We start from the raw sequence: 19,037 nt of genomic DNA on the forward strand, positions 1-19,037 counted from the left end.
AAAAACCGTTGCCATGACCTTTGCTCTCGACCAGTCCTCTTTTGCATTGACTGGACCACTCCCACCTCTTGGTAGCCATTGCTTTGATTGTGCCTTGTCTTCAGGACCATACTGTTAAAAAGCCATGTTTCGACTCCTGTTACAATTCTTTAAAGAAACGCTTCAGGATCCGGATCCCATTTGTTTAAAATTTCCATTGAAACCTCTGCTCTTGTCTGCAGCTGATCTGGGCACAACAGTTTTGGCACCCATCAAGTGGAAAGTTTGCTTTTCAGTCACATAGACCTAAAAAGTGAAATACCCAAAGCAAATACAGCTGTAGGAGTTCAGAGAACAATACCTCAAAATGAAGGCTTCAGAAGCAGGTCTCTCTGATCTCCTGCCCTCCTGTCTCTGGCCCTTCATTCTCTTCCTGAGGCTAGGCACAGAAACTAGAATCCCTCACCTCCAAGGTGGGACATAGAAACCAGAATCCCTTTTCCCCAAAGTCAGGCAAAAAAACTAAAAATGTTATTCTAACTCCCCACGCTCCCCCCCCCCATTTCTGTGTAAAAACTGGCCATAGAGAAATCATCTAGGCTGGGCGTGATGGCTCATGGCTGTAATGCTGGCACTCTAGGAGGCCAAGGCAGGAGGATCACTTGAACTCAGGAGTTTGAGACCAGCCTGAGCAAGAGCAAGACCCGTCTCTACTAAAAATAGAGAAATTAGCCAGGCATGGTACTGCACGCCTGTAGTCCCAGCTACTCAGGAGGCTGAGGCAGGAGGATTGCTTGAGTCCAGGAGTTTGAGGTTGCTGTGAACTAGGATGATGCCATGGCACTCTAGTACAGGCGACAGAGCAAGTTTCTATCTCAAAAAAAAAAAAAAGAAAAAAGAAAAACAAAAAGAAATCAACTGACCTACCTCGTCAGATGGTAGGTCATAAAGCACCCCCATTCCAGAGAGGGTCCTGCCCCATTCCTGAAAAGAATACTGCACAGAGGCCAAGAATCTAGACAGGTCTTTCGGGGTTTGCCAACTCAGTCCGTTAACATTATATCAGACATTTTTCATCGGATCATACTTCTACATGGCTGTCCATATTTTTTTTTTTTTTTTTTTTTGAGACAGAGTCTCGCTCTGTTGCCCGGGCTGGAGTGAGTGCCGTGTTGTCAGCCTAGCTCACAGCAACCTCAAACTCCTGGGCTTAAGCTGATCCTACTGCCTCAGCCTCCCGAGTAGCTGGGACTACAGACATGCGCCACCATGCCGGGCTAATTTTTTCTATATATATATTTTTAGTTGGCCAGATAATTTGTTTCCATTTTTAGTAGAGACGGGGGTCTCACTCTTGCTGAGGCTGGTCTCGAACTCCTGACCTCGAGCGACCCACCCGCCTCGGCCTCCCAGAGTGCTAGGATTACAGGCGTGAGCCACTGCGCCCGGCCCATATTTTGTTAAACCTAAGTATAAAAATGGAGTTTCTGCTGTATCTTTGGGTCTTCATTCTGAAGGCTCCAATGTCATCTAGAACTACAATCATATATAAACGTGTGCCTTTTCTTCTATTAATCTGCCTTTTGTCAGTGATTTAAAGTGAGCCATCAGAGGGCAAGCTTCCCCTTCCCCTGTTCAGATTTGATGAGATTAGGGGTGGATTCCTGGGCATATGCTGATTCTGCTGCCTGGCCTTTACCCACCCACCCCCATTTATGTACTTATCTGTTTAGCACCCATCTCCTCTGCACCCCCAGAATTTCAGCTCCCTGAGGGCAGGGATCAGAGTCTGTTTTGCCCACAGCTGAGTCTTCAGATCATAAACAGTGCTGGTACTCAGGAGGCGCACATATGTGGAATGAATATTTTTCTGTGCCATTGAATTATTTAATTGAAATGACTGAAGGCAGGACCAGCAGAGTTCAGGGCCTCAGCTAACTGCCAATTTAGCTGGGCATCATAGCAGCCTTGCGGTTACATATGAAACCATCCATGTTTCCAAAAATGGGCTGCCCATGAAGATGTGGAGTGTGGGATATGACAGGTGGGATTTGCTTTGAGGTATTTCCACAAAAATGTGTTATGGTCTGAATGTTTGTCCCCTCCTTCAAAATCCCTATTAAAACCTAATCTTCAATTTGATGGTATTAAGAGGTGGGGCCTTTGGGATTAGGTCACATGGGAGGAGTCCTCATGAATGGGATGGGTGCCCCTCTAAGAGGCCTGAGGATAGCGTGTTTGCCCCTTTGCCCTTCTGCCATGTGAGGACACGCAGAAGGCACCATCTATGAGGAATGAGGCCTCACCAGACACCTACTCTGCTGGCGCCTTGATCTGGACTTCCAGATCTGTGAGCAATAAATTTGTTGTTTATTAATTACCCAGTCTAAGTAGGACTTTGTTACAGCAGCCAGAACAGACTAATTCAACATATGAGGCCAGGTGTGGTGGTGCACACCTGTAGTCCCAGCTACTCGGGAGGCTGAGGCAGGAGGATCGCTTGAGCCCAGGAGTTTGAGGCTGCAGTGAGCTGTGATGACACCACTGTACTCCTGCCTGGGCAAGAGAGCAAGACCCTGTCTCCAAGACAAAAAAAAAAAAAAAAAAAAAAAAAAGAGCAGCTTCCCCCCCACACACATTTGCTCCCAGCAGTTACAGGGAATCCTGGCTTCTGAGGCTCCAACAACCACCTTGGCTTCCAGCTCCCAAATGTCCCCTCTACAAGGGGAGGGGGTTTCTGTTTCATTTGCCTAAAGAAAGCCTGGCACTAGAAGGTGATTAGTAAATGCTTGACGGAGTTAGTTGTCCCCAGGTGGTCTTGCTGAGGCTGGCCACCATCTCTGAGTATCCAAGACCCCAAACTCACTACCCTTCATACCCAGGGCTCCAGCACCCAGTTTTTTTCCCCATCAGGCAGCACGTTGAGCTGGGGGGACCTGACGGGACCCCCCCCCACCTCTAACAAAAGGCACCAGATGAGGGCAACTGCCCACTTTATTAGACAGCAGCTGACCCACAGGGCTCCCCGTGACTCATACTCATCAGTGGACAGCCCACAGGATGACAGAAGGAACCTGCCACCGCTATTCTGCCCCTGGGAGCCTAGTCCTGGGATGGTGGGCAAGAGCAGACACCGAGGGGACATGGAGGCTGGCCTCACGGAGGCCTCATAAATACGAGGGGGTCACTGGCCGGGGATGCAGAGGAGCTCAGCAGCAGGGACTTGGGGAGGGAGGAGGCGAGGCTATCTTGGGGCAGCCCATGTCACGCAGCCACCTGTGTCTGAGTGGGCCTCTGCTCAGCATCCAGGCGGCACAGGGGACTGTCGTACACCATCTGCAGGTTTACCTTGTGGCCCACCAGCTCCCGGATGTTGTTGATGCCATATTTGATCATTGTTGGGCTTTGGGGAGAGGGAAGAGAGTTTAACATTAGGTCACGTCATGCTCACCCCTGCTCAGAAGCTTTCCATGGCTCCCACCTTCCTCAGGGAAAAAGCCAAAGTTTTCCCTATGACCCACAAGGCCCTACACCATCCGCCCTGTCACCTCCCTCCCCTTACATCCTCTTATTCTGCCCACCTCAATCACTCCCTCCAGCCACACTGGCCTCCTCACTGTTCTCCAAACACACAAGCCTCATTCCTACCCCGGGGCCTTTGTACTGGCTGTGGCTGCTGCCTAGAACACCCTTCCCAAGATATTCTCATGCTCACTCCTTCATCTACCTCCAGTCTTTTCTCAGCTGCCACCTCCCCCGTGAGGCCTTCCCTATTCACCTGGTCTCCTTACTTACTGCCCTCGGACGTGCTCTAGACTTTATTTGTTGAATGCAGTTATTTATCTTGCTGGTCATCATCCTTCTCGCTCCACTGGGTCCCCAGTAGATGGATGGTGCCAAAGCTACACCTCATCGAGGCAGCCAGACACTTACCGCTCCAGCGAGAGGCCCCAGGCTATGACTGACACATTCTCAGGAAGCCCCATGGGCAGAAGCATCTCAGGGCGGAAGATCCCAGAGTTCCCGACCTCCACCCACTTCTTCAAGCCTGTGGGAGCAGGAGGCGGAGGACGGGGACAGTGTGTGTGGGTGGTTCTGGGCCCGGTGGTGAGCTTGGGAGTTGGGGGACCTGGGCCCAGCTGTGGGCAGCCTGAGACCTCCCCCAACCCCAGCACCAGGCCCCACCCTGACCTTGGTGGTAGCTGAACACCTCCATGCTGGGCTCCGTGTATGGGTTGTAGGCTGGCTTAAAGCGCAGTTGAGTGATACCTGGAGGGGATGGTGGCAGGCAGGAGGTGGGCAGGATAAGGTTGGTGACCAAGGCACCCACCCACTGCACCACCAACACTGCCCACCCCGGCCCGCCCACTCACCCAGCTTGGTGAAGAACTCCCGGAGCACACCCATCAGGTGGCCCAGGGTGAGGCCGTGGTCAGCCACAACGCCCTCGACTTGGTGGAACTCGGCCAGGTGCGTGGCATCCAGGGTCTCATTCCGGAATACACGGTCGATGGAGAAGTACTTGGCTGCCGTGAAGGGCTTCTAGGGGGTGACAGCCGGGCCAGGCCCAGGCGCAGGTCAGAAGGTCCCCAAGACAGCATCCTTTTCCCACCCCAACCGCTGCCTAGGCCGAGCTGCACCTTCTGGGCAAGGCGGTAGAGGGCGCGCGCGCTGGCCGACGTGGTATGCGTGCGCAGCAGATTTTTCCGGGCCTCGTCCAGCTTCCAGTTGTACTTGTACCTTCGGGAGGAAAGGCAGGAAGTCCGTGCGTGCTGTGGCCCTAGCGACCCCAACCTCCTTCCCCTCCACAGCCTCAAAGTCCAGGTCCTGCCTCACCCCTGTGAGCCGTAGCCACCCTGAGAGTGGGTCCGCTTGACCCGCTGGACGTAGTCCATGGGGAGCTGCAGGGCCTCGGCTGGATCTAGGCAGGGCAGAGGGGCTTCTGGTCAGTCAATGAGCATTTCTCAAATAGCCACGGCACAGGAGACAGAGGGTGACATGTGCAGTTCCCACCCCTGCCCCCACCACAGCCTGGGACACCTGAGTCAGTCACGTGCCTCTTCTGCCCAGAACCGTCTATAGCTCTCACTCACCCAGAGGAAGAGCCCAAGTCTTCCCCGGGGCTCCCTGCCCTCGTCTCCTTCTACCTCTACTTGATCACTCCCTGCAGCTGACCTGTGAACTCACCAGACATGCTCTGGCCTCAGGGCCTTTGCACTGGCCAATCCCTCTGCCTAGAACTTTCCTTCTCCAATTGTGGCTCACCTGCTTAGGTCTTTTTGCTTGAGCAAAGATTTAATTTAAATATCCATAGAAAAAGAAGAACAACAACAACAAAAATAAAAAAATAAATTGACAGCCACCTCTTCACTCTCTGCCATGTGTGCGCACGTGTGCACACGCCAGTTTCCCCTGCTGCGTTCACTGTCACCTGTCCCATTACGTAGTCTGCTTAGGATTTAACCCACATCTCCCTCAGTAGCTTGCAGGTCTCCCGGGGGCAGAGATTTCTGTCTAATTCACACCTGTGACAACTGTGTTAACAGAGACCATGGCACACAAGAGGGCCTCAGAGAACATTTGTTGCATGGATGTGCAAATTTTTCAGATCCCCTTCCAGGGACACAATTTTGGTGTTCCTGAAAAGCCTGAGATGGAATCCTGGCTCCAGCATTTATGAGCTGTGACTCCAGGCAAGTGATGTTCCCTCTATGGGCCTCAGTGTCTTCATTTGTAAAAGGGGGGGTGACAGCACTTTCTGTAGTTGGTAGGAAGATTTGAACAGTGGCTAGAATGTAAAGAGTGCTTAGTAAGTTTTGGGAGGCATGACAATGACAATAACATGGCATTGCTGCTCCCAGTCAGGTAACAGGCACCCAGTGACCTTGCCTACCCTCCTGGTAAGAGATAACTACCCCTGCGGGAAGTCATTCCATTTTAGACGGTATGAAGACGATGAAAGAAACAAATGAGAGTCTGGCGCGGTGGCTCACGCCTGTAAGCCCAGTTCTTTGGGAGGTCAAGGTGGGAGGATCGCTTGAGGTCAGGAGTTCTAGACCAGACTGAGCAAGGGCGAGACCTCGTCTCTACTAAAAATACAAAAAGTAGCTGGGCATGGTGGCATGCGCCTGTAGTCCCAGCTACTCAGGAGGCTGAGGCAGGAGGTTCGCTTGAGCCCAGGGGTTTGAGGTTGCAGTGAGCTATGATGACGCCACTGCACTTGAGCCTGGGCAACAGAGCAACACTCTGACTTGAAAAGGTGAGGCTGACCCACCTCGAAGGAAGAAGGTGTCATGCTGGTCGCGCGCTGGGTGCTGCTGGGGCTGGAAGAGGGCATCAAAGTTCCAGAAGGAGCTCTCGATGAAGTTGTCAGTGGGCATCTCGGTGAACCTGGTGGGAGATGTGGCCTGACTGCACTGCCTGTGCCCGGTGGCTGAGCCAGCCCGTCCCCAGCCGGGTGCTCACCCCATCTCCAGGAAGATCTGGCGGAACTGGGAGCGGACCTTGAGCAGGGGGTGCAGGTGGCCACTGTCAGGGAGGACGCCGCGGGCTGCGAAGTTATAGGACTTGAAGGGCCGGTCCCGCCAGGAGCCACTGTGGGGGGATGTGGGATGCACGGGCTGGTGAGGGCTACCTGTCCCAGCTCCCTGCCATGGCCTGCACCTACCCCTCACACGGGGCCACCCCACACCTGGAGATCATCTCTGGGCTAAGCTCCGTCTCCTGCTTGGAGATGCTGGTGCTGAAGGCGCTGCCTTTGCTCACCCAGTAGGTCTTCAGGGTCCTGCAGCCAGAGGAGGAAAGGGGATGCCACTGTCACCTCCTCCAAGAGGCTTTCCCTGATCTCCCATCTGATGTGGATCCCAGTGCTACCCACTAAGCCACTCTGCTTTTATTTTCTTCCTGACATTTATCATCACCTGAAATCCTCCAATGTGGCCGCCGCTTATCTCCCTGTGTTCACTCACTTATTCATTCAACAAACACTGACAGAGAAAAGAATGTGTGCCAGGCTCCTTTCGAAGGTACTAAGCACACAGCTGGGAGTGACAATTTAGGCAAAGTCTAGCAGTTTTATACTGTTCCACGAAAGCCCCCCCCACAGTCCTGTGAGAAGGGGCTGCTTTATAGATAAGGAAACCAAGGCTGGGAATGGCCAGGTGACTTGGCCAAAGTCACACAGATAGTACGTGGCAGAGGCCAGACTTCAATCAGGCTGCCCAGCTCCAGTCTGTGTTCTCTCTGCCACTGTGTCTGCTCACAGGGGACGTCTGCCCCGTGAGAACAGAGCCACTAGCCCGGCCAGGTCCCATGAGCCTGGCCAGTGGGCACTGGGTCGACTTCAGTTCTCGGCAGAAGGTGCCGCAAGGGCAAAGGCCATGCGGTGGCATGAGCCTGGGCTCAACAACCAGGGTGGAAAGGGGGCTGAGAAGAGGCTGATGGCACTTGTGGCCAAGTGTGGGCAGGGCGGCTCTTCCCCCCCACCCCCCACAGAGCCATGCTGGTAAGCCCAGGGCGTGCCCACGCACACTTCAGTCAGTAGCTTCCTCTTCCTCAGCTCGCTCTTCTCCTTCTCGCCCAGCTTCTCGGCCTGTGCCCCCCGGACCAGCTGGAGCCGCCGCTGCACCTCGTCCTCCATGCTGTCCACCTGTAGCGACAGCAGGTGTGAGGGCCAGGGGTCCACCTGCCCATCTACACGCCCAACTGCCTGCAGGGACTCACCACGCGGAACACCCGGGGCCCGTCGGCCGCGCTCTTGTCCACACGGATCCACTTGTTGGACATGGCCTTGCTGAAGCCCACTTTGCCACTGGGCAGTCGCTGGAGGAGACAGGATGCTGTGAGTAGGGCACGAGAGTCACCTCCACCCTGTCCCCTGCCCCTCAAGTCCCTACCATGAGCTCGCTCTGGGCCAGGCCCTCGGGAGGGACACTGCGAAACACACGGGCCTCGTGGCTACCCTCCCGGGCAATCTCCTCGCCCTCGGCAGTAAGCTCCCAGCGCTTGGTGGAGCGAAGTTCAGCTTCGATGACCTGCAGGGAAACGGGGGGCCCAGGTAGGGGGGCAGTTCAGAGCCAGGCACCCTTCACCATAGCACTGGGGCTGAGGTTCAAGTCACAGGCTCTGAACCTGACTTCATACCCCACGTGTACCGTCCTGCAGTCAAGTGATGTTAACAGAAGGAGTTCTTCTCGCTGAACCTATTTCCCTTATGTAACACAGGTACTTTAATAAAGGTCCACCACACCTCCCAGGGCAAGGTAAAGTACTACTGATGCTACCTGGCAGAGGACAAACTCATATTATCCCTTTTGAACCTGTGACAGATTTTAAGGTCTAAGGTAAACAGATTCATCTCCATGTTTGTGTTCGTGTTTGCATCCCAGTCCTGGCAGTGTCAGAGAAGGGCCCTGGAGGCCCACATTACAAACAGAAGCCTGAGGATCCCAGATGAGGACAGGTCCATGGTCATGCAGACAGGAACAAGGCTAGGCGGGACCCACAGGTCCTAGCTCCTCCTTTGTTCTGATCTCAGCTCTGCTTCTCACTTACTGTGTGACCTCAGGAAAGTTGCTTAACCTCTCTGAGCGACTTTTCTCATCCATAAGACAAGTGTGTGCTGGGCTCTACCTCAGAGGATTTCAATGTAAATGAATTAATATAATACATAGAAAAAAATATAGAGACAGGGTCTTGCTCTGTTGCCCAGGCTACAGTGCAGTGGTATCATCACAGCTCACTGCAACCTCACACTGCAGGGCTCAAGTGATCCGCCTGCCTCAGCCTCCCAAGGATCTAGGATTATAGGTGTGCACCACTGCACCCAGGTAATTTTTCTATTTTGTTGTAGAGATGGGGTCTTACTCTTGCTTGCGCTGAATACAGAGTTTTTTTTTTGTTTTTTTGTTTTTTTGAAACAGACTCTCACTCTGTTGCCCGGGCTTGAGTGCCGTGGCATCAGCCTAGCTCACAGCAACCTCAAACTCCTGGGCTCAAGAAATCCTTCTGCCTCATCCTCCCAAGTAGCTGGGACGACAGGCATGCGCCGCCATGCCCGGCTAATTTTTTCTATATATTTTTAGCTGTCCAGATAATTTCTTTCTATTTTTTAGTAGAGATGGGGTCTCGCTCTTTCTCAGGCTGGTCTCGAACTCCTGACCTCCAGTGATCCTCCAGCCTCGGCCTCCCAGAGTGCTAGGATTACAGGAGTGAACCACCGTGGCCAGCCCAGAGTTCTTAATATGTGACAAGTGCTGCATGAATTCTAACTACTAATATATTATCGTTGCTATTATTGCTATTAGGTTGAACTACATTAAATTGGCACTATTTAACCCTCTGTGATCAACACAAATGGTAATTTCATATCAATCGAGGTATTGTCACCCCACACACCATAGCTGCAACATCTCTGCACTAAGGACCTTGGGCTCTGCAGCCTGAGTGCCTAATTTCAAATCTGGATTTGCCAGCCCCTTCTAGTGATACCGATCAAGTTACCAACCAATGTTGACCATCAGTTGTCACATCTGCAAAACGGGGATAACAGTGCCATCAGCCTAAGATTATGGTAAGGATTGGACAAGCTGAGACCACAGTGGGGCACACAGTAAGAGTTTGATGAATAAACAGCCCACATCCTGGCCTCATGGATCTAACCTCCTCCTGGGTGGCCCACTGGCCCCTCAGCATCCTCCTCCTGTGACTCCATCACCCACCATTTGCCCAAATTGGAAGGCTGGGCTTCATCCCTGCTCCCCTCAGCCTGGTCCTGAATCTCAGGCAGTGCCCACTCCCCATTGCAGCTGCCTACCCACTGCCAGACATCATGGCTTCTAGCTTGGGTATGTGCCAGCCTCTGCTCTCATCCAATCCAATTCCAGTCTTGCTTCTGCCTATTTTTCCTAAGGTGATGTAGCTGGCACATCCCACCAGCTCCAACGTCTGTTATAGCTCCCCAGTACCCCTGTCACGTAAAGACCGACAAGGCCTTGCAATTCTGGCTGTGCTGGTCTCTGTCACCACCTGTCATCCCCCAAACCTCCAGCCCTTGATCCCTCAAGTGCCATGGCTTTCCTTCGGCTTTCCTCCACAGTGCAGAGACCTGACTCAGCTGTCACTTCCACCAGGCCGCTCTCACTGACCCCCAAGGCTGGGTCAGCTGTCACCGCTGGGTTTCCTGTGCTTACCCTACTATTACTCTGGTCACTTGAGCACCTCCCTAATTAGATCACCACCTACATGGAGGCAGCAACCGCGTCTTCCTTATCCACCATCGTACACCGCCACCCCCAGGCTGATCATTCATTCCTCAATGGATGTTTACTGCATGAGGAACACCCGTGCGTCCGGGCCTTCACTCGTTCCAGACTCTCCTCCTGCGTATCCCGGCGCGGACACATGTATAACACCCCCAACCAAACCTGAGCGAGTCTGGCCTGGAAGTAGGGCCCTTGCGCCAAGGGGACTGCAGGTGCAAAAGCGAGGCACCCGACATCAGCGGCTTGGCTCACCTCGCCCAGCGCCTGCAGGCTCTTCACGGCGCCCACCACCGCTTGGTGCTCCACGCCCAGCTCGGCCGCCAGCTCGGCGCTGTCCAGGCCGCCATCGGCCGCCTCCAGCCGCCGCAGCAGTAGCTCCGCCACCGGACCATCCGCCATGGCTACTCCCAGCGCGCGCGGCGTGGCCCGGCCGCAGCCTGAGCAACCGGAACCGGAACCCCGAGTTTGGTCCGCCATCTTGAGTGTGCCAAGCGCAGTGTAGACTTAGTGCTTTGCCATCTTGGGTGTGGCTAAAGAGCCGCAGGCGTGCAAGGAACTCGGGCCCTACCTCCACTCTGCCTCGTTCATTGGAGTCTGGTTGACCAAAGAGGTAAAATAGGTGACCTCCAGGTCAGAAGCACAGTTCTGTTTTGAATTTCAACTAACCTCCCCTCCAGCGAGCTGTGTGACCTTGGACTTCACCCTCTCTGAGCCTGGGAGCCCTCTGCCCGTCTGAGATTGTCTTTTGCCCTGGGGGAGGGCAGTAGCTGGTGGGCTCCGAAGATGGTCATTTTGCATGTAAACTGCTTTGAAATTTTCAAAGGGAGGCTGGGTAGGGACCATTCCCCATTTATAGAGGGGAGAAGGACTCATCTAGTAATATTAATAGTTAAGGTGGCAGCTAACTTGTATGGACAACTTCTTCTGTGCCCATTCCAGTGCTAAGTACTTCAGGTATATTATTTCATTTCTCCCCAAAACAAAACTTTATGATGTAGACACTGATATAACCCCCCATTTCACAGACGAGGAAACTGAGGCTCAGAGGTTGATAATGATTTGCCCAAGGTTCTACAGGGACTTGGTAGAAATGGGGTCAGAAATTATAACCCTCCAGGTCCACTCCCATGCTCTGATAAAATCAGTATGTCAGGGCAATAATGTATAGTCTAGATCAGTGCTGTCTTATAGAAACGTAATGTGAGACACAAATGTAATTTTAAATTTCCTGGCTGGGCACAGTGGCTCACACGTATAATCCTAGCACTTTCGGAGGCCAAGGTGGGAGGATCGCTTGAGGCCAGGAGTTCAAGACCGGCTAGAGCAACATAGTGAGACCCTGTCTCAACAAAAAAGTAAAAAATTACCCTAGTGTGGTGTTGTCTTTTTTTTTTTCTTTTTTATTTAATTTTCTCTTCTCTTTTTTTTTTTTTGGCAAAAGCAGCAGGTAACTTACAAAAGAAGGGTGTGGTGTTGTGTGCCCATCTATGGTCCTAGCTACTCAAGAGGCTGAGGCAAGAGGATTGCTTGAACCCAGGAGTTTGAGATTGTAGTGAACTATGATGCACTCTACCCCAGGCAACACAACAACAGAACTAGACCCCTGCCTCAAAAAAAAAAAAAGTCAAATTAACTTCGCGAAACTACTTTAGTGCATCCAGATGATTTTTTCAACCCTTAATATAAAGATTACTAGTGAAATATTTTATGCTTTTATTCATATGAAGCCTTCAGAATGTGATGTGTATTTTACACTTACAGCACATCTCAGTTCAGACCAGCCACATTTCAAATGGTCAACAGTCACATGTGGCCAGTGGCAACTATATTAGACATCACAGGTAGATTCTAACCCCAGATCTGCTGTTTATCTCATCAGCCAAATCGTGGAATCTTTCTGTGCCTCACTTTCTTGCCCAGCTGGAGATATGACCCCAGGTTATTGGGAGAATTAAGTGATACAGTGCCCCACACGTACACACAGCACTGGTGATACTAAATTATGCATGGACCATGTGTTAGGCAACAGAACACATTTATTCATTTAACATCACAATTATTATTTGAGCCTGTAATATGGGGTTACTGATATCCCCCATTTCTGACCATACAGTAAGGTCCTATATTCAGGACATGTCCCTCAAAGTCCCTTCTTTCTTCTTTTTGTTTATTTCATTTCCACAAGAGTCCTTCCTTCCTCTCTTCAGTCATACAACAATTAGTTTTTAAGCCTGTTCTGTGCCAGGTGCTGCAGGAGACACTGGGGGTAGTGAGGGGAACAAGACAGGCAGTGTCTACCCCTGGGCAGAAGGCACCAAGCCCAGATGTGCATTACACAGGACTGGAGGGAAGGTGGGAGGGTCAGTGGCAGGCCTGGGGGGGTCACCACGGGTTCTGGCAGCCGCTTGAGGGGTGGGGGTGGGGGCAGGCTAGGCAATACTGGATATTGCCTGGGAGAAGGGGCAGAACCCAACTTCCCCATTACTCTTCATGTCTCCCTTTTCTTCTATTTTTAACCAAAGGCCCTTTCCAAGTAATTTTTTTTTCTCTTTTTTTTCATTCATCCCTTTTCTGAGTTGCCACCACTAGCGAGGACACAGCCCGTTCCCACTCTTTTGCTGGGAATCCTCCCTTCCCCCTTCCACAATCCACTCCAGCGTCCCCAAGCCCAGCGCCCATTTGCTCAGAGTTTGGAAACCCCCAAGCTCTCCTTCCTCCTTTCATAGCAGGAGGGCAGGGTGCTGGTCTCAGTCACGTGCCTCCAGATTCAGAAGAAGACTCCAGACCCAGGGGTCCTGCCCATCCATCTCCTAGGACGTTATCTTCCGGGCCATCTGTGTCTTCTTTTCCTCCCTAAACGGAACCCCCTACTCTCTGGCCTATAGCCGTTTAATTGCAAAAGCCAGGCAGTTTGTGGGAGACCGCAAGGCAGCGACCCCTTTCATTTACCGCTGAAAGGAGAGTAAAGGGGCGGCTGCGACAGGGTAATAAACCTACCCCCATCTTAGGAGCCACAGCCTACAATCACATCTTTTGAGCCTTCAGCCCTTCTTCCTCTCTGTCCTGAGACAGCTCTAAAAACTTTAAAAGCATTTCTGCCAGGTAGCATCTGGCCAGGGTAGCCCCTCCTGGCCACTCAGAGAGGGCGCGCCTGTCCCTTCAGAGGGACTAAATGACTTGCCCCAGGTCACACAGCAGGAATCCAACAGGCTGCCCGGGCGCTAGGGGGGCGGAAGTAGGAGAGAGCTGGCAATGACCCCACGGCCTTCACGGCGGTAGCAGCACTAGGGTGCAGCCAAGCCCCACAGCCCCAGCCCCTGAGCTCTGTCCCATCCCAGGTGGAGAGAGGGGGAGCGTTGGGGTGGGGTTCCCCAAGTGCAGAGTAAGAAGTGGCTAGGAAAGCCTTGCCCACCCCTTCCACGTAGAGGGGATAGGAAGGGGCCAAGCTGGAGAAGTGTCCCGGTTCCGCGCGGACACACCTGCGCTCGCCCGGGTTTTTTAAACGCCCAGATGAGGAAAGACGCGCGCGGCTAAGGGCGGGGCTGGGCTCAGGTCTAGTCACATGACCTGCAACTAGGGGCTCACGGCCCCCACCCCACCAGTGGGCGTCCCCCACAACGCGTGGTCGACCCTCATTGGCCATTGGTGCGGCCAATAGAAATCGGCCATCTGGGAACGCAGCGTTCCGAGGCACAGCCGAACCTGCTGAGCCGAGGAGGGTCCAATGGAAAGGAAGGGCCGTAGTCTCGGACCAATGATAAAGCGTAGGGGGAGGGCTCAAGGGCAGGGTCAGGTTGGTTTGAGGGGCGGGCGTGTATAAAGGCGCCTGGCGGGCAGCAGCGTCCGTCTGTACTGCAGAGCCGCTGCCGGAGGGTTGTTTTAAAGGGCCCGCGCGCCCCCGCCCCCTCAGCCCGCCATGCTGCTATCCGTGCCGCTGCTGCTTGGCCTCCTCGGCCTGGCCGCCGCTAAGCCCTCCGTTTATTTCAAGGAGCAGTTTTTGGACGGAGGTAACGCCTGGTCCCGCCTCGAAGCCGCCCAGACGACGCGGCTGCCCCCCAGCCCGGATCTGCGTTGTCGTCTGTACTTACCGCTCAGAGGGCCCACGCGGTGGCCCTTGGGGACTACAGCCGCGGGCGATCCCTCCTTCTGTGTCCCCGGGGCGCGTGGAGGGCGTGGCGGCCTCCCGCGGCGGGAGTTGGGGTTCGCCCGATGATCTTTTAAGCTACTCGAGTTGTGAAACTAGATATTGGGGTGGGGAGAATCGGGGGATCTCTTTCCCTACCTCCATCAGCTTGGGGCTCTAGGCAGATGTTTGGTGGGGGAGGGCGTACTAGGCCTGCTGCGCTGACTTAACTCTCTGACCCCCTAGATGGATGGACCCACCGCTGGATTGAATCCAAACACAAGTCAGATTTTGGCAAATTCGTCCTCAGTTCCGGCAAGTTCTACGGTGACCAGGAGAAAGATAAAGGTAAGAGCCTGAGAGTGGGTACTCAAATCCAGGAGGACTTCTTGGTGGAAGCTGTAGTCAGCACACATGCCAGGACAATCCCCCAGGAGCAGGGCAGGTGGAGGAAGGGGGAAGTCGTCTGTACCTCCGAGGTCTTAGGGCCCTTGGGGGGTCAGGGCCCAAAAGTGACCTCACTGTGGTCTCATCTCAGGGTTGCAGACTAGCCAGGATGCCCGCTTTTACGCTCTGTCGGCCAGATTTGAGCCCTTCAGCAACAAGGGCCAGACGCTGGTGGTGCAGTTCACTGTGAAACACGAGCAGAACATCGACTGTGGGGGCGGTTACGTGAAACTGTTTCCTGATGGTTTGGACCAGACAGACATGCACGGAGATTCGGAATACAACATCATGTTTGGTGAGGGGCTGTGCCCTGGTGCTGACCTCTGTCCCTTTAGTTGGAGGGAGACTGGGACCCTCTGAGTTCTTTATAACCCCGGAAGGTAATGTTGTGAGCATAGAAAGCACTTAAATAGTTTTTCTTCTGGACAAGAAGCTAAAGGGATAGGTCACAGTTAGCAATTTATTGCGTTATGGCTGTGGATCTATTCTGTTTGTATGATTATACATAGGTGTCTTTCAAATTTACAAATGAGGATGTTGAGTTCCAGAGCATTGTTTTTTTCTTTTAACTTAAGTCTCCGCCCACAGCCCCATCATGGCAGAGTCAGGTTCTAAACCTCATTTTTTCAGCCTTGACGGACCCAAGTTTAAGAACTGAGTTTTCCTTTTGTAAATGTGGGTGAGGGCCTGGAAATGGTGAGCAGTCTCTGACTTCTTAACTTGATCTACTTGTCGCCTAGGCCCCGACATCTGTGGCCCTGGCACCAAGAAGGTTCATGTCATCTTCAACTACAAGGGCAAGAACGTGTTGATCAACAAGGACATCCGTTGCAAGGTGTGCTTGGGGGTGGTTGCAAGTGGCTGTCAGGGGAGGCTCTGAGGCCAGCTTGGTGAGGGGGGCTACTCACTTCCTACCCTCCTTAGGACGATGAGTTTACACACCTGTACACGCTGATCGTGCGGCCAGACAACACTTACGAGGTCAAGATTGACAACAGCCAGGTGGAGTCGGGCTCCTTGGAGGACGATTGGGACTTCCTGCCACCCAAGAAGATAAAGGATCCTGATGCTGCCAAGCCGGAAGACTGGGATGAGCGGGCCAAGATTGATGACCCCACAGACTCTAAACCTGAGGTTGGTGCTTGGGCAGGGGCTCTCTCCCTCGGAGGGTGTGGAAGACAGCTGGGCCACCTCTGACCTCTTCATGTCCCTCCCCCAAGGATTGGGACAAGCCTGAGCACATTCCTGACCCTGATGCTAAGAAGCCTGAGGACTGGGATGAAGAGATGGATGGAGAGTGGGAGCCACCAGTCATTCAGAACCCCGAGTACAAGGTGGGCCTGGGGGCTGTCAGCAGAGCTGGGCTCACAGTGGGGGGGCAGTGCACCTCACTCACCCACTCACCCTCTAATTCCCTTTTCCTTCCACAGGGCGAGTGGAAGCCCCGGCAGATCGACAACCCAGATTACAAGGGCACCTGGATCCACCCAGAAATTGACAACCCTGAGTACTCCCCTGATGCCAACATCTACGCCTATGATAGCTTTGCTGTGCTGGGCCTTGATCTCTGGCAGGTGAGACAAGGAGGGAAGAGGAGGATCCCTAGGGGAGCTCAAGTGGTCAGAGTCACCCAGGAGGAAAGGGACAGGATAGGATTCAACCCCAGACAGGTCTGACACAAAAATGGTGTTTTTTTTTTTTCCCTGAGGTATTTTCTGATCTGTCTCCTTTTGAGTTCTTATTATGTGTCAAGTAATTCCTGGAATGTTTATGCAAATGAACTTATTTAACTACCCCTAATGATCTAGAGGGTGGTCAGATAACCCAATTAGAAAGTTAGCTGGGGCTGGGCGTTGGTGGCTCACACCTGTAATCCCAGCACTTTGGGACGTTGAGGTAGAAGGATCGCTTGAAGCCAGGAGTTAGGATACCAGCCTGTGCAACATAGCCAGACTCCATCTCTACAAAAAATAAAAAAATTAGTCGTGCATGGTGGCATGCATCTATAGTCCCAGCAACTTGGGAGAATCACTTTTCAGGAGTTCTAAGCTTCAGCGAGCTATGATTGTGCCACTGCACTCCAGCCCGGGCAACAGCAAGACCCTGCCTCTTTAAAAAAAAAAAGGCATAAAATTAGCTGGGACTGAAATGTTCTGTCTGTTTTGGGCAGTGTAATACCTTCTGTGCCTAGGACAAATCCTGGCAGGTAGCAGGTATCCGAATAGTAACTGACTAAGTAAGGGGTGTTGAGTCCCAGATGAGGAAACTGGACTGCAGAGAAATGAAGTCAGTAGCCCAAGATCACATAGGCAGGAAACGACAGAGCTGGGGTTTGAACCCAGGCAGTGTGGCCCCACAATCTCTGTCTTTCTAGCTTCAGTGTCGGGAATGTTAACACCCTTGGCAGAAGCAGGTGGCAGGCAACAATGTGTGGTGGTTATAGGAACATGGGTGGGAGCCCTGTCCAAAGCCAGGGCTAGTGGGTGTCACCTCTGACCACCCTTCCCTCCATTCCTCCCTTCCAGGTCAAGTCTGGCACCATCTTTGACAACTTCCTCATCACCAACGATGAGGCATATGCCGAGGAGTTTGGGAATGAGACGTGGGGTGTCTCAAAGGTGGGGCCTGCTTCTGATTTTTGGGGGGTGGGCAGGGCTGCCAGGGGTGCCAGGTGCTGAGGGGTGTGGTCTATTCGTGCAGGCAGCAGAGAAGCAAATGAAGGACAAACAGGATGAGGAGCAGAGGCTCAAAGAGGAAGAGGAGGACAAGAAGCGCAAGGAGGAAGAGGAGGCTGAGGACAAGGAAGATGAGGAGGACAAAGACGAGGATGAAGAGGATGAAGAGGACAAAGAGGACGACGAAGAGGAAGACACCCCTGGCCAGGCCAAGGACGAGCTGTAGAGGCCGTGCCACCTGCCTCCGGGGCTGGACTGAGGCCTGAGCGCACCCTGCCACAGAGCCGGCCGCGCCAAATAATGTCTCTATGAGACTAGAGAACTTTCATTTTTTTCCAGGCAGGTTCAGGTTTGGGGTGAATTTTTGGTTCTGTCCCCCCCCCCTTTTTTTAAACTAGTGTTCTGTCTTGGATTCTCTTTCACCCCTCACTTCTGGTTCTCTTCTTTCTTGAGTGACATCTCTCTGCCTGTCTCTCCTCTCCAACGTGGGGGCAGCTGTGTGGAGGAGAAGCCACAGGCCTGAGATTCCACCTTCTCTCCTTCCTGGAGCCGGGGGGGGGGGGGGGTGGTGGCAGGAGAAGGGGGTGGCATCTCCAGTCCCCCAGCACTGAGAAAGAATTGGGGCTCTTCCCATTTCCCCCTTCCCTTTATCTTCTGCTGCCCTCAGGACTGGGCCACTTCTGGGGTAGGGCAGCAGGTTCCAGCTGGGCTCACACTGAGAATGTAAGAATTACAAACAAAATTTCTATTAAATTAAGTTTTGTGTCTCCCCCTCCTGCATCTCCTTTTGGGGGAGGACAGATGTCCAGGGATTCTGGTGGCTCAGGGGTGACTCCTGAGTAAGGCTCATTTTCCAGTTGCTGTTAAAAGGTTGGCTGAGTGTTCTACAAGATTATAGGGGCCTTTATTTACCTCATAACCCCAAAACCAATGAGATAATGACTTGCTGCTGTAAATACTCCATGTATAACTCACTGAGTCCTTGCAGCTGTCAAGTTTTGGTTCTTGTACTAGTCTGATTAAGACAACTAAGATCCTGAACTTAGGGGTTGGGGCCAGGGATTTGAACTCACATCTGGGCCACTATCACATACTTGTACATTTTACAGAGCCGTATGTACCTCTTGCATATTAAGGAGCAAGACTAGCTGGGCACAGTGGCTCATGCCTGCAGTCCCAGCACTTTGGGAGGCCAAAGCAGGAGGGTGAGGCCTGGAGATCAAGACGCATGTCTGCAACATAGCAATACCCTGTCCCTACAAAAAAATAGTTTTGGCAGTGCACACCTGTAGTCCCAGCTACTTAGGAGGTTAAAGCAGGAGGATCGCTGGAACCCAGGAATTCAAGGCTCCAAGTGAGCTATGATCAGCCCACCACACTCCAGCCTGGGTGACAGCAAAGACCTCTGTGTCTTACAAAAGAGCATGACTACATAGCATAATTGCACAATTTCAAACATTTTTATACCAGCCAGGGGTGTTCAAAGATATTAATTCTTTTTATAATCAAGGAAATAGGTTCAGAGATGGGATGTAACTTGCCCAGTGACCC

At 52.8% G+C, this 19,037-nt stretch overlaps 2 protein-coding genes across 3 annotated transcripts; one reads left to right on the forward strand and one right to left on the reverse strand.

The window, feature by feature from the left end:
- Positions 1-2,955: 2,955 nt before the first annotated feature.
- On the reverse strand, positions 2,956-10,676 carry FARSA (phenylalanyl-tRNA synthetase subunit alpha). 2 transcript variants are annotated; one of them, XM_045550367.1, is made up of 13 exons: positions 10,494-10,675; positions 7,875-8,012; positions 7,702-7,800; positions 7,509-7,627; positions 6,671-6,763; positions 6,445-6,573; positions 6,254-6,369; positions 4,816-4,900; positions 4,620-4,719; positions 4,353-4,521; positions 4,171-4,248; positions 3,913-4,027; positions 2,956-3,382 (listed from the first exon to the last, which is right to left on the reverse strand). In XM_045550367.1, exons 1-13 carry the CDS (start codon positions 10,638-10,640, stop codon positions 3,244-3,246), a joined length of 1,527 nt encoding a protein of 508 aa, XP_045406323.1. In that variant the 5' UTR covers positions 10,641-10,675; the 3' UTR covers positions 2,956-3,243. The 2 variants fall into 2 exon arrangements, 1 of the variants encoding a protein (XP_045406323.1); XR_006734810.1 differs by having other exon boundaries at positions 3,294-3,382; positions 3,775-4,027; positions 10,494-10,676.
- A 3,375-nt stretch (positions 10,677-14,051) lies between these two features.
- CALR (calreticulin) lies at positions 14,052-18,257 on the forward strand. Its single transcript, XM_045550383.1, has 9 exons — positions 14,052-14,248; positions 14,611-14,712; positions 14,903-15,106; positions 15,552-15,646; positions 15,736-15,945; positions 16,032-16,145; positions 16,242-16,385; positions 17,337-17,429; positions 17,512-18,257. Exons 1-9 carry the CDS (start codon positions 14,158-14,160, stop codon positions 17,710-17,712), a joined length of 1,254 nt encoding a protein of 417 aa, XP_045406339.1. The 5' UTR covers positions 14,052-14,157; the 3' UTR covers positions 17,713-18,257.
- The last annotated feature ends 780 nt before the right edge of the window (positions 18,258-19,037 follow it).

Source organism: Lemur catta, chromosome 1, assembly GCF_020740605.2.
Source record: "Lemur catta isolate mLemCat1 chromosome 1, mLemCat1.pri, whole genome shotgun sequence".
In the NCBI taxonomy this organism is placed as follows: Eukaryota; Metazoa; Chordata; class Mammalia; order Primates; family Lemuridae; genus Lemur; species Lemur catta.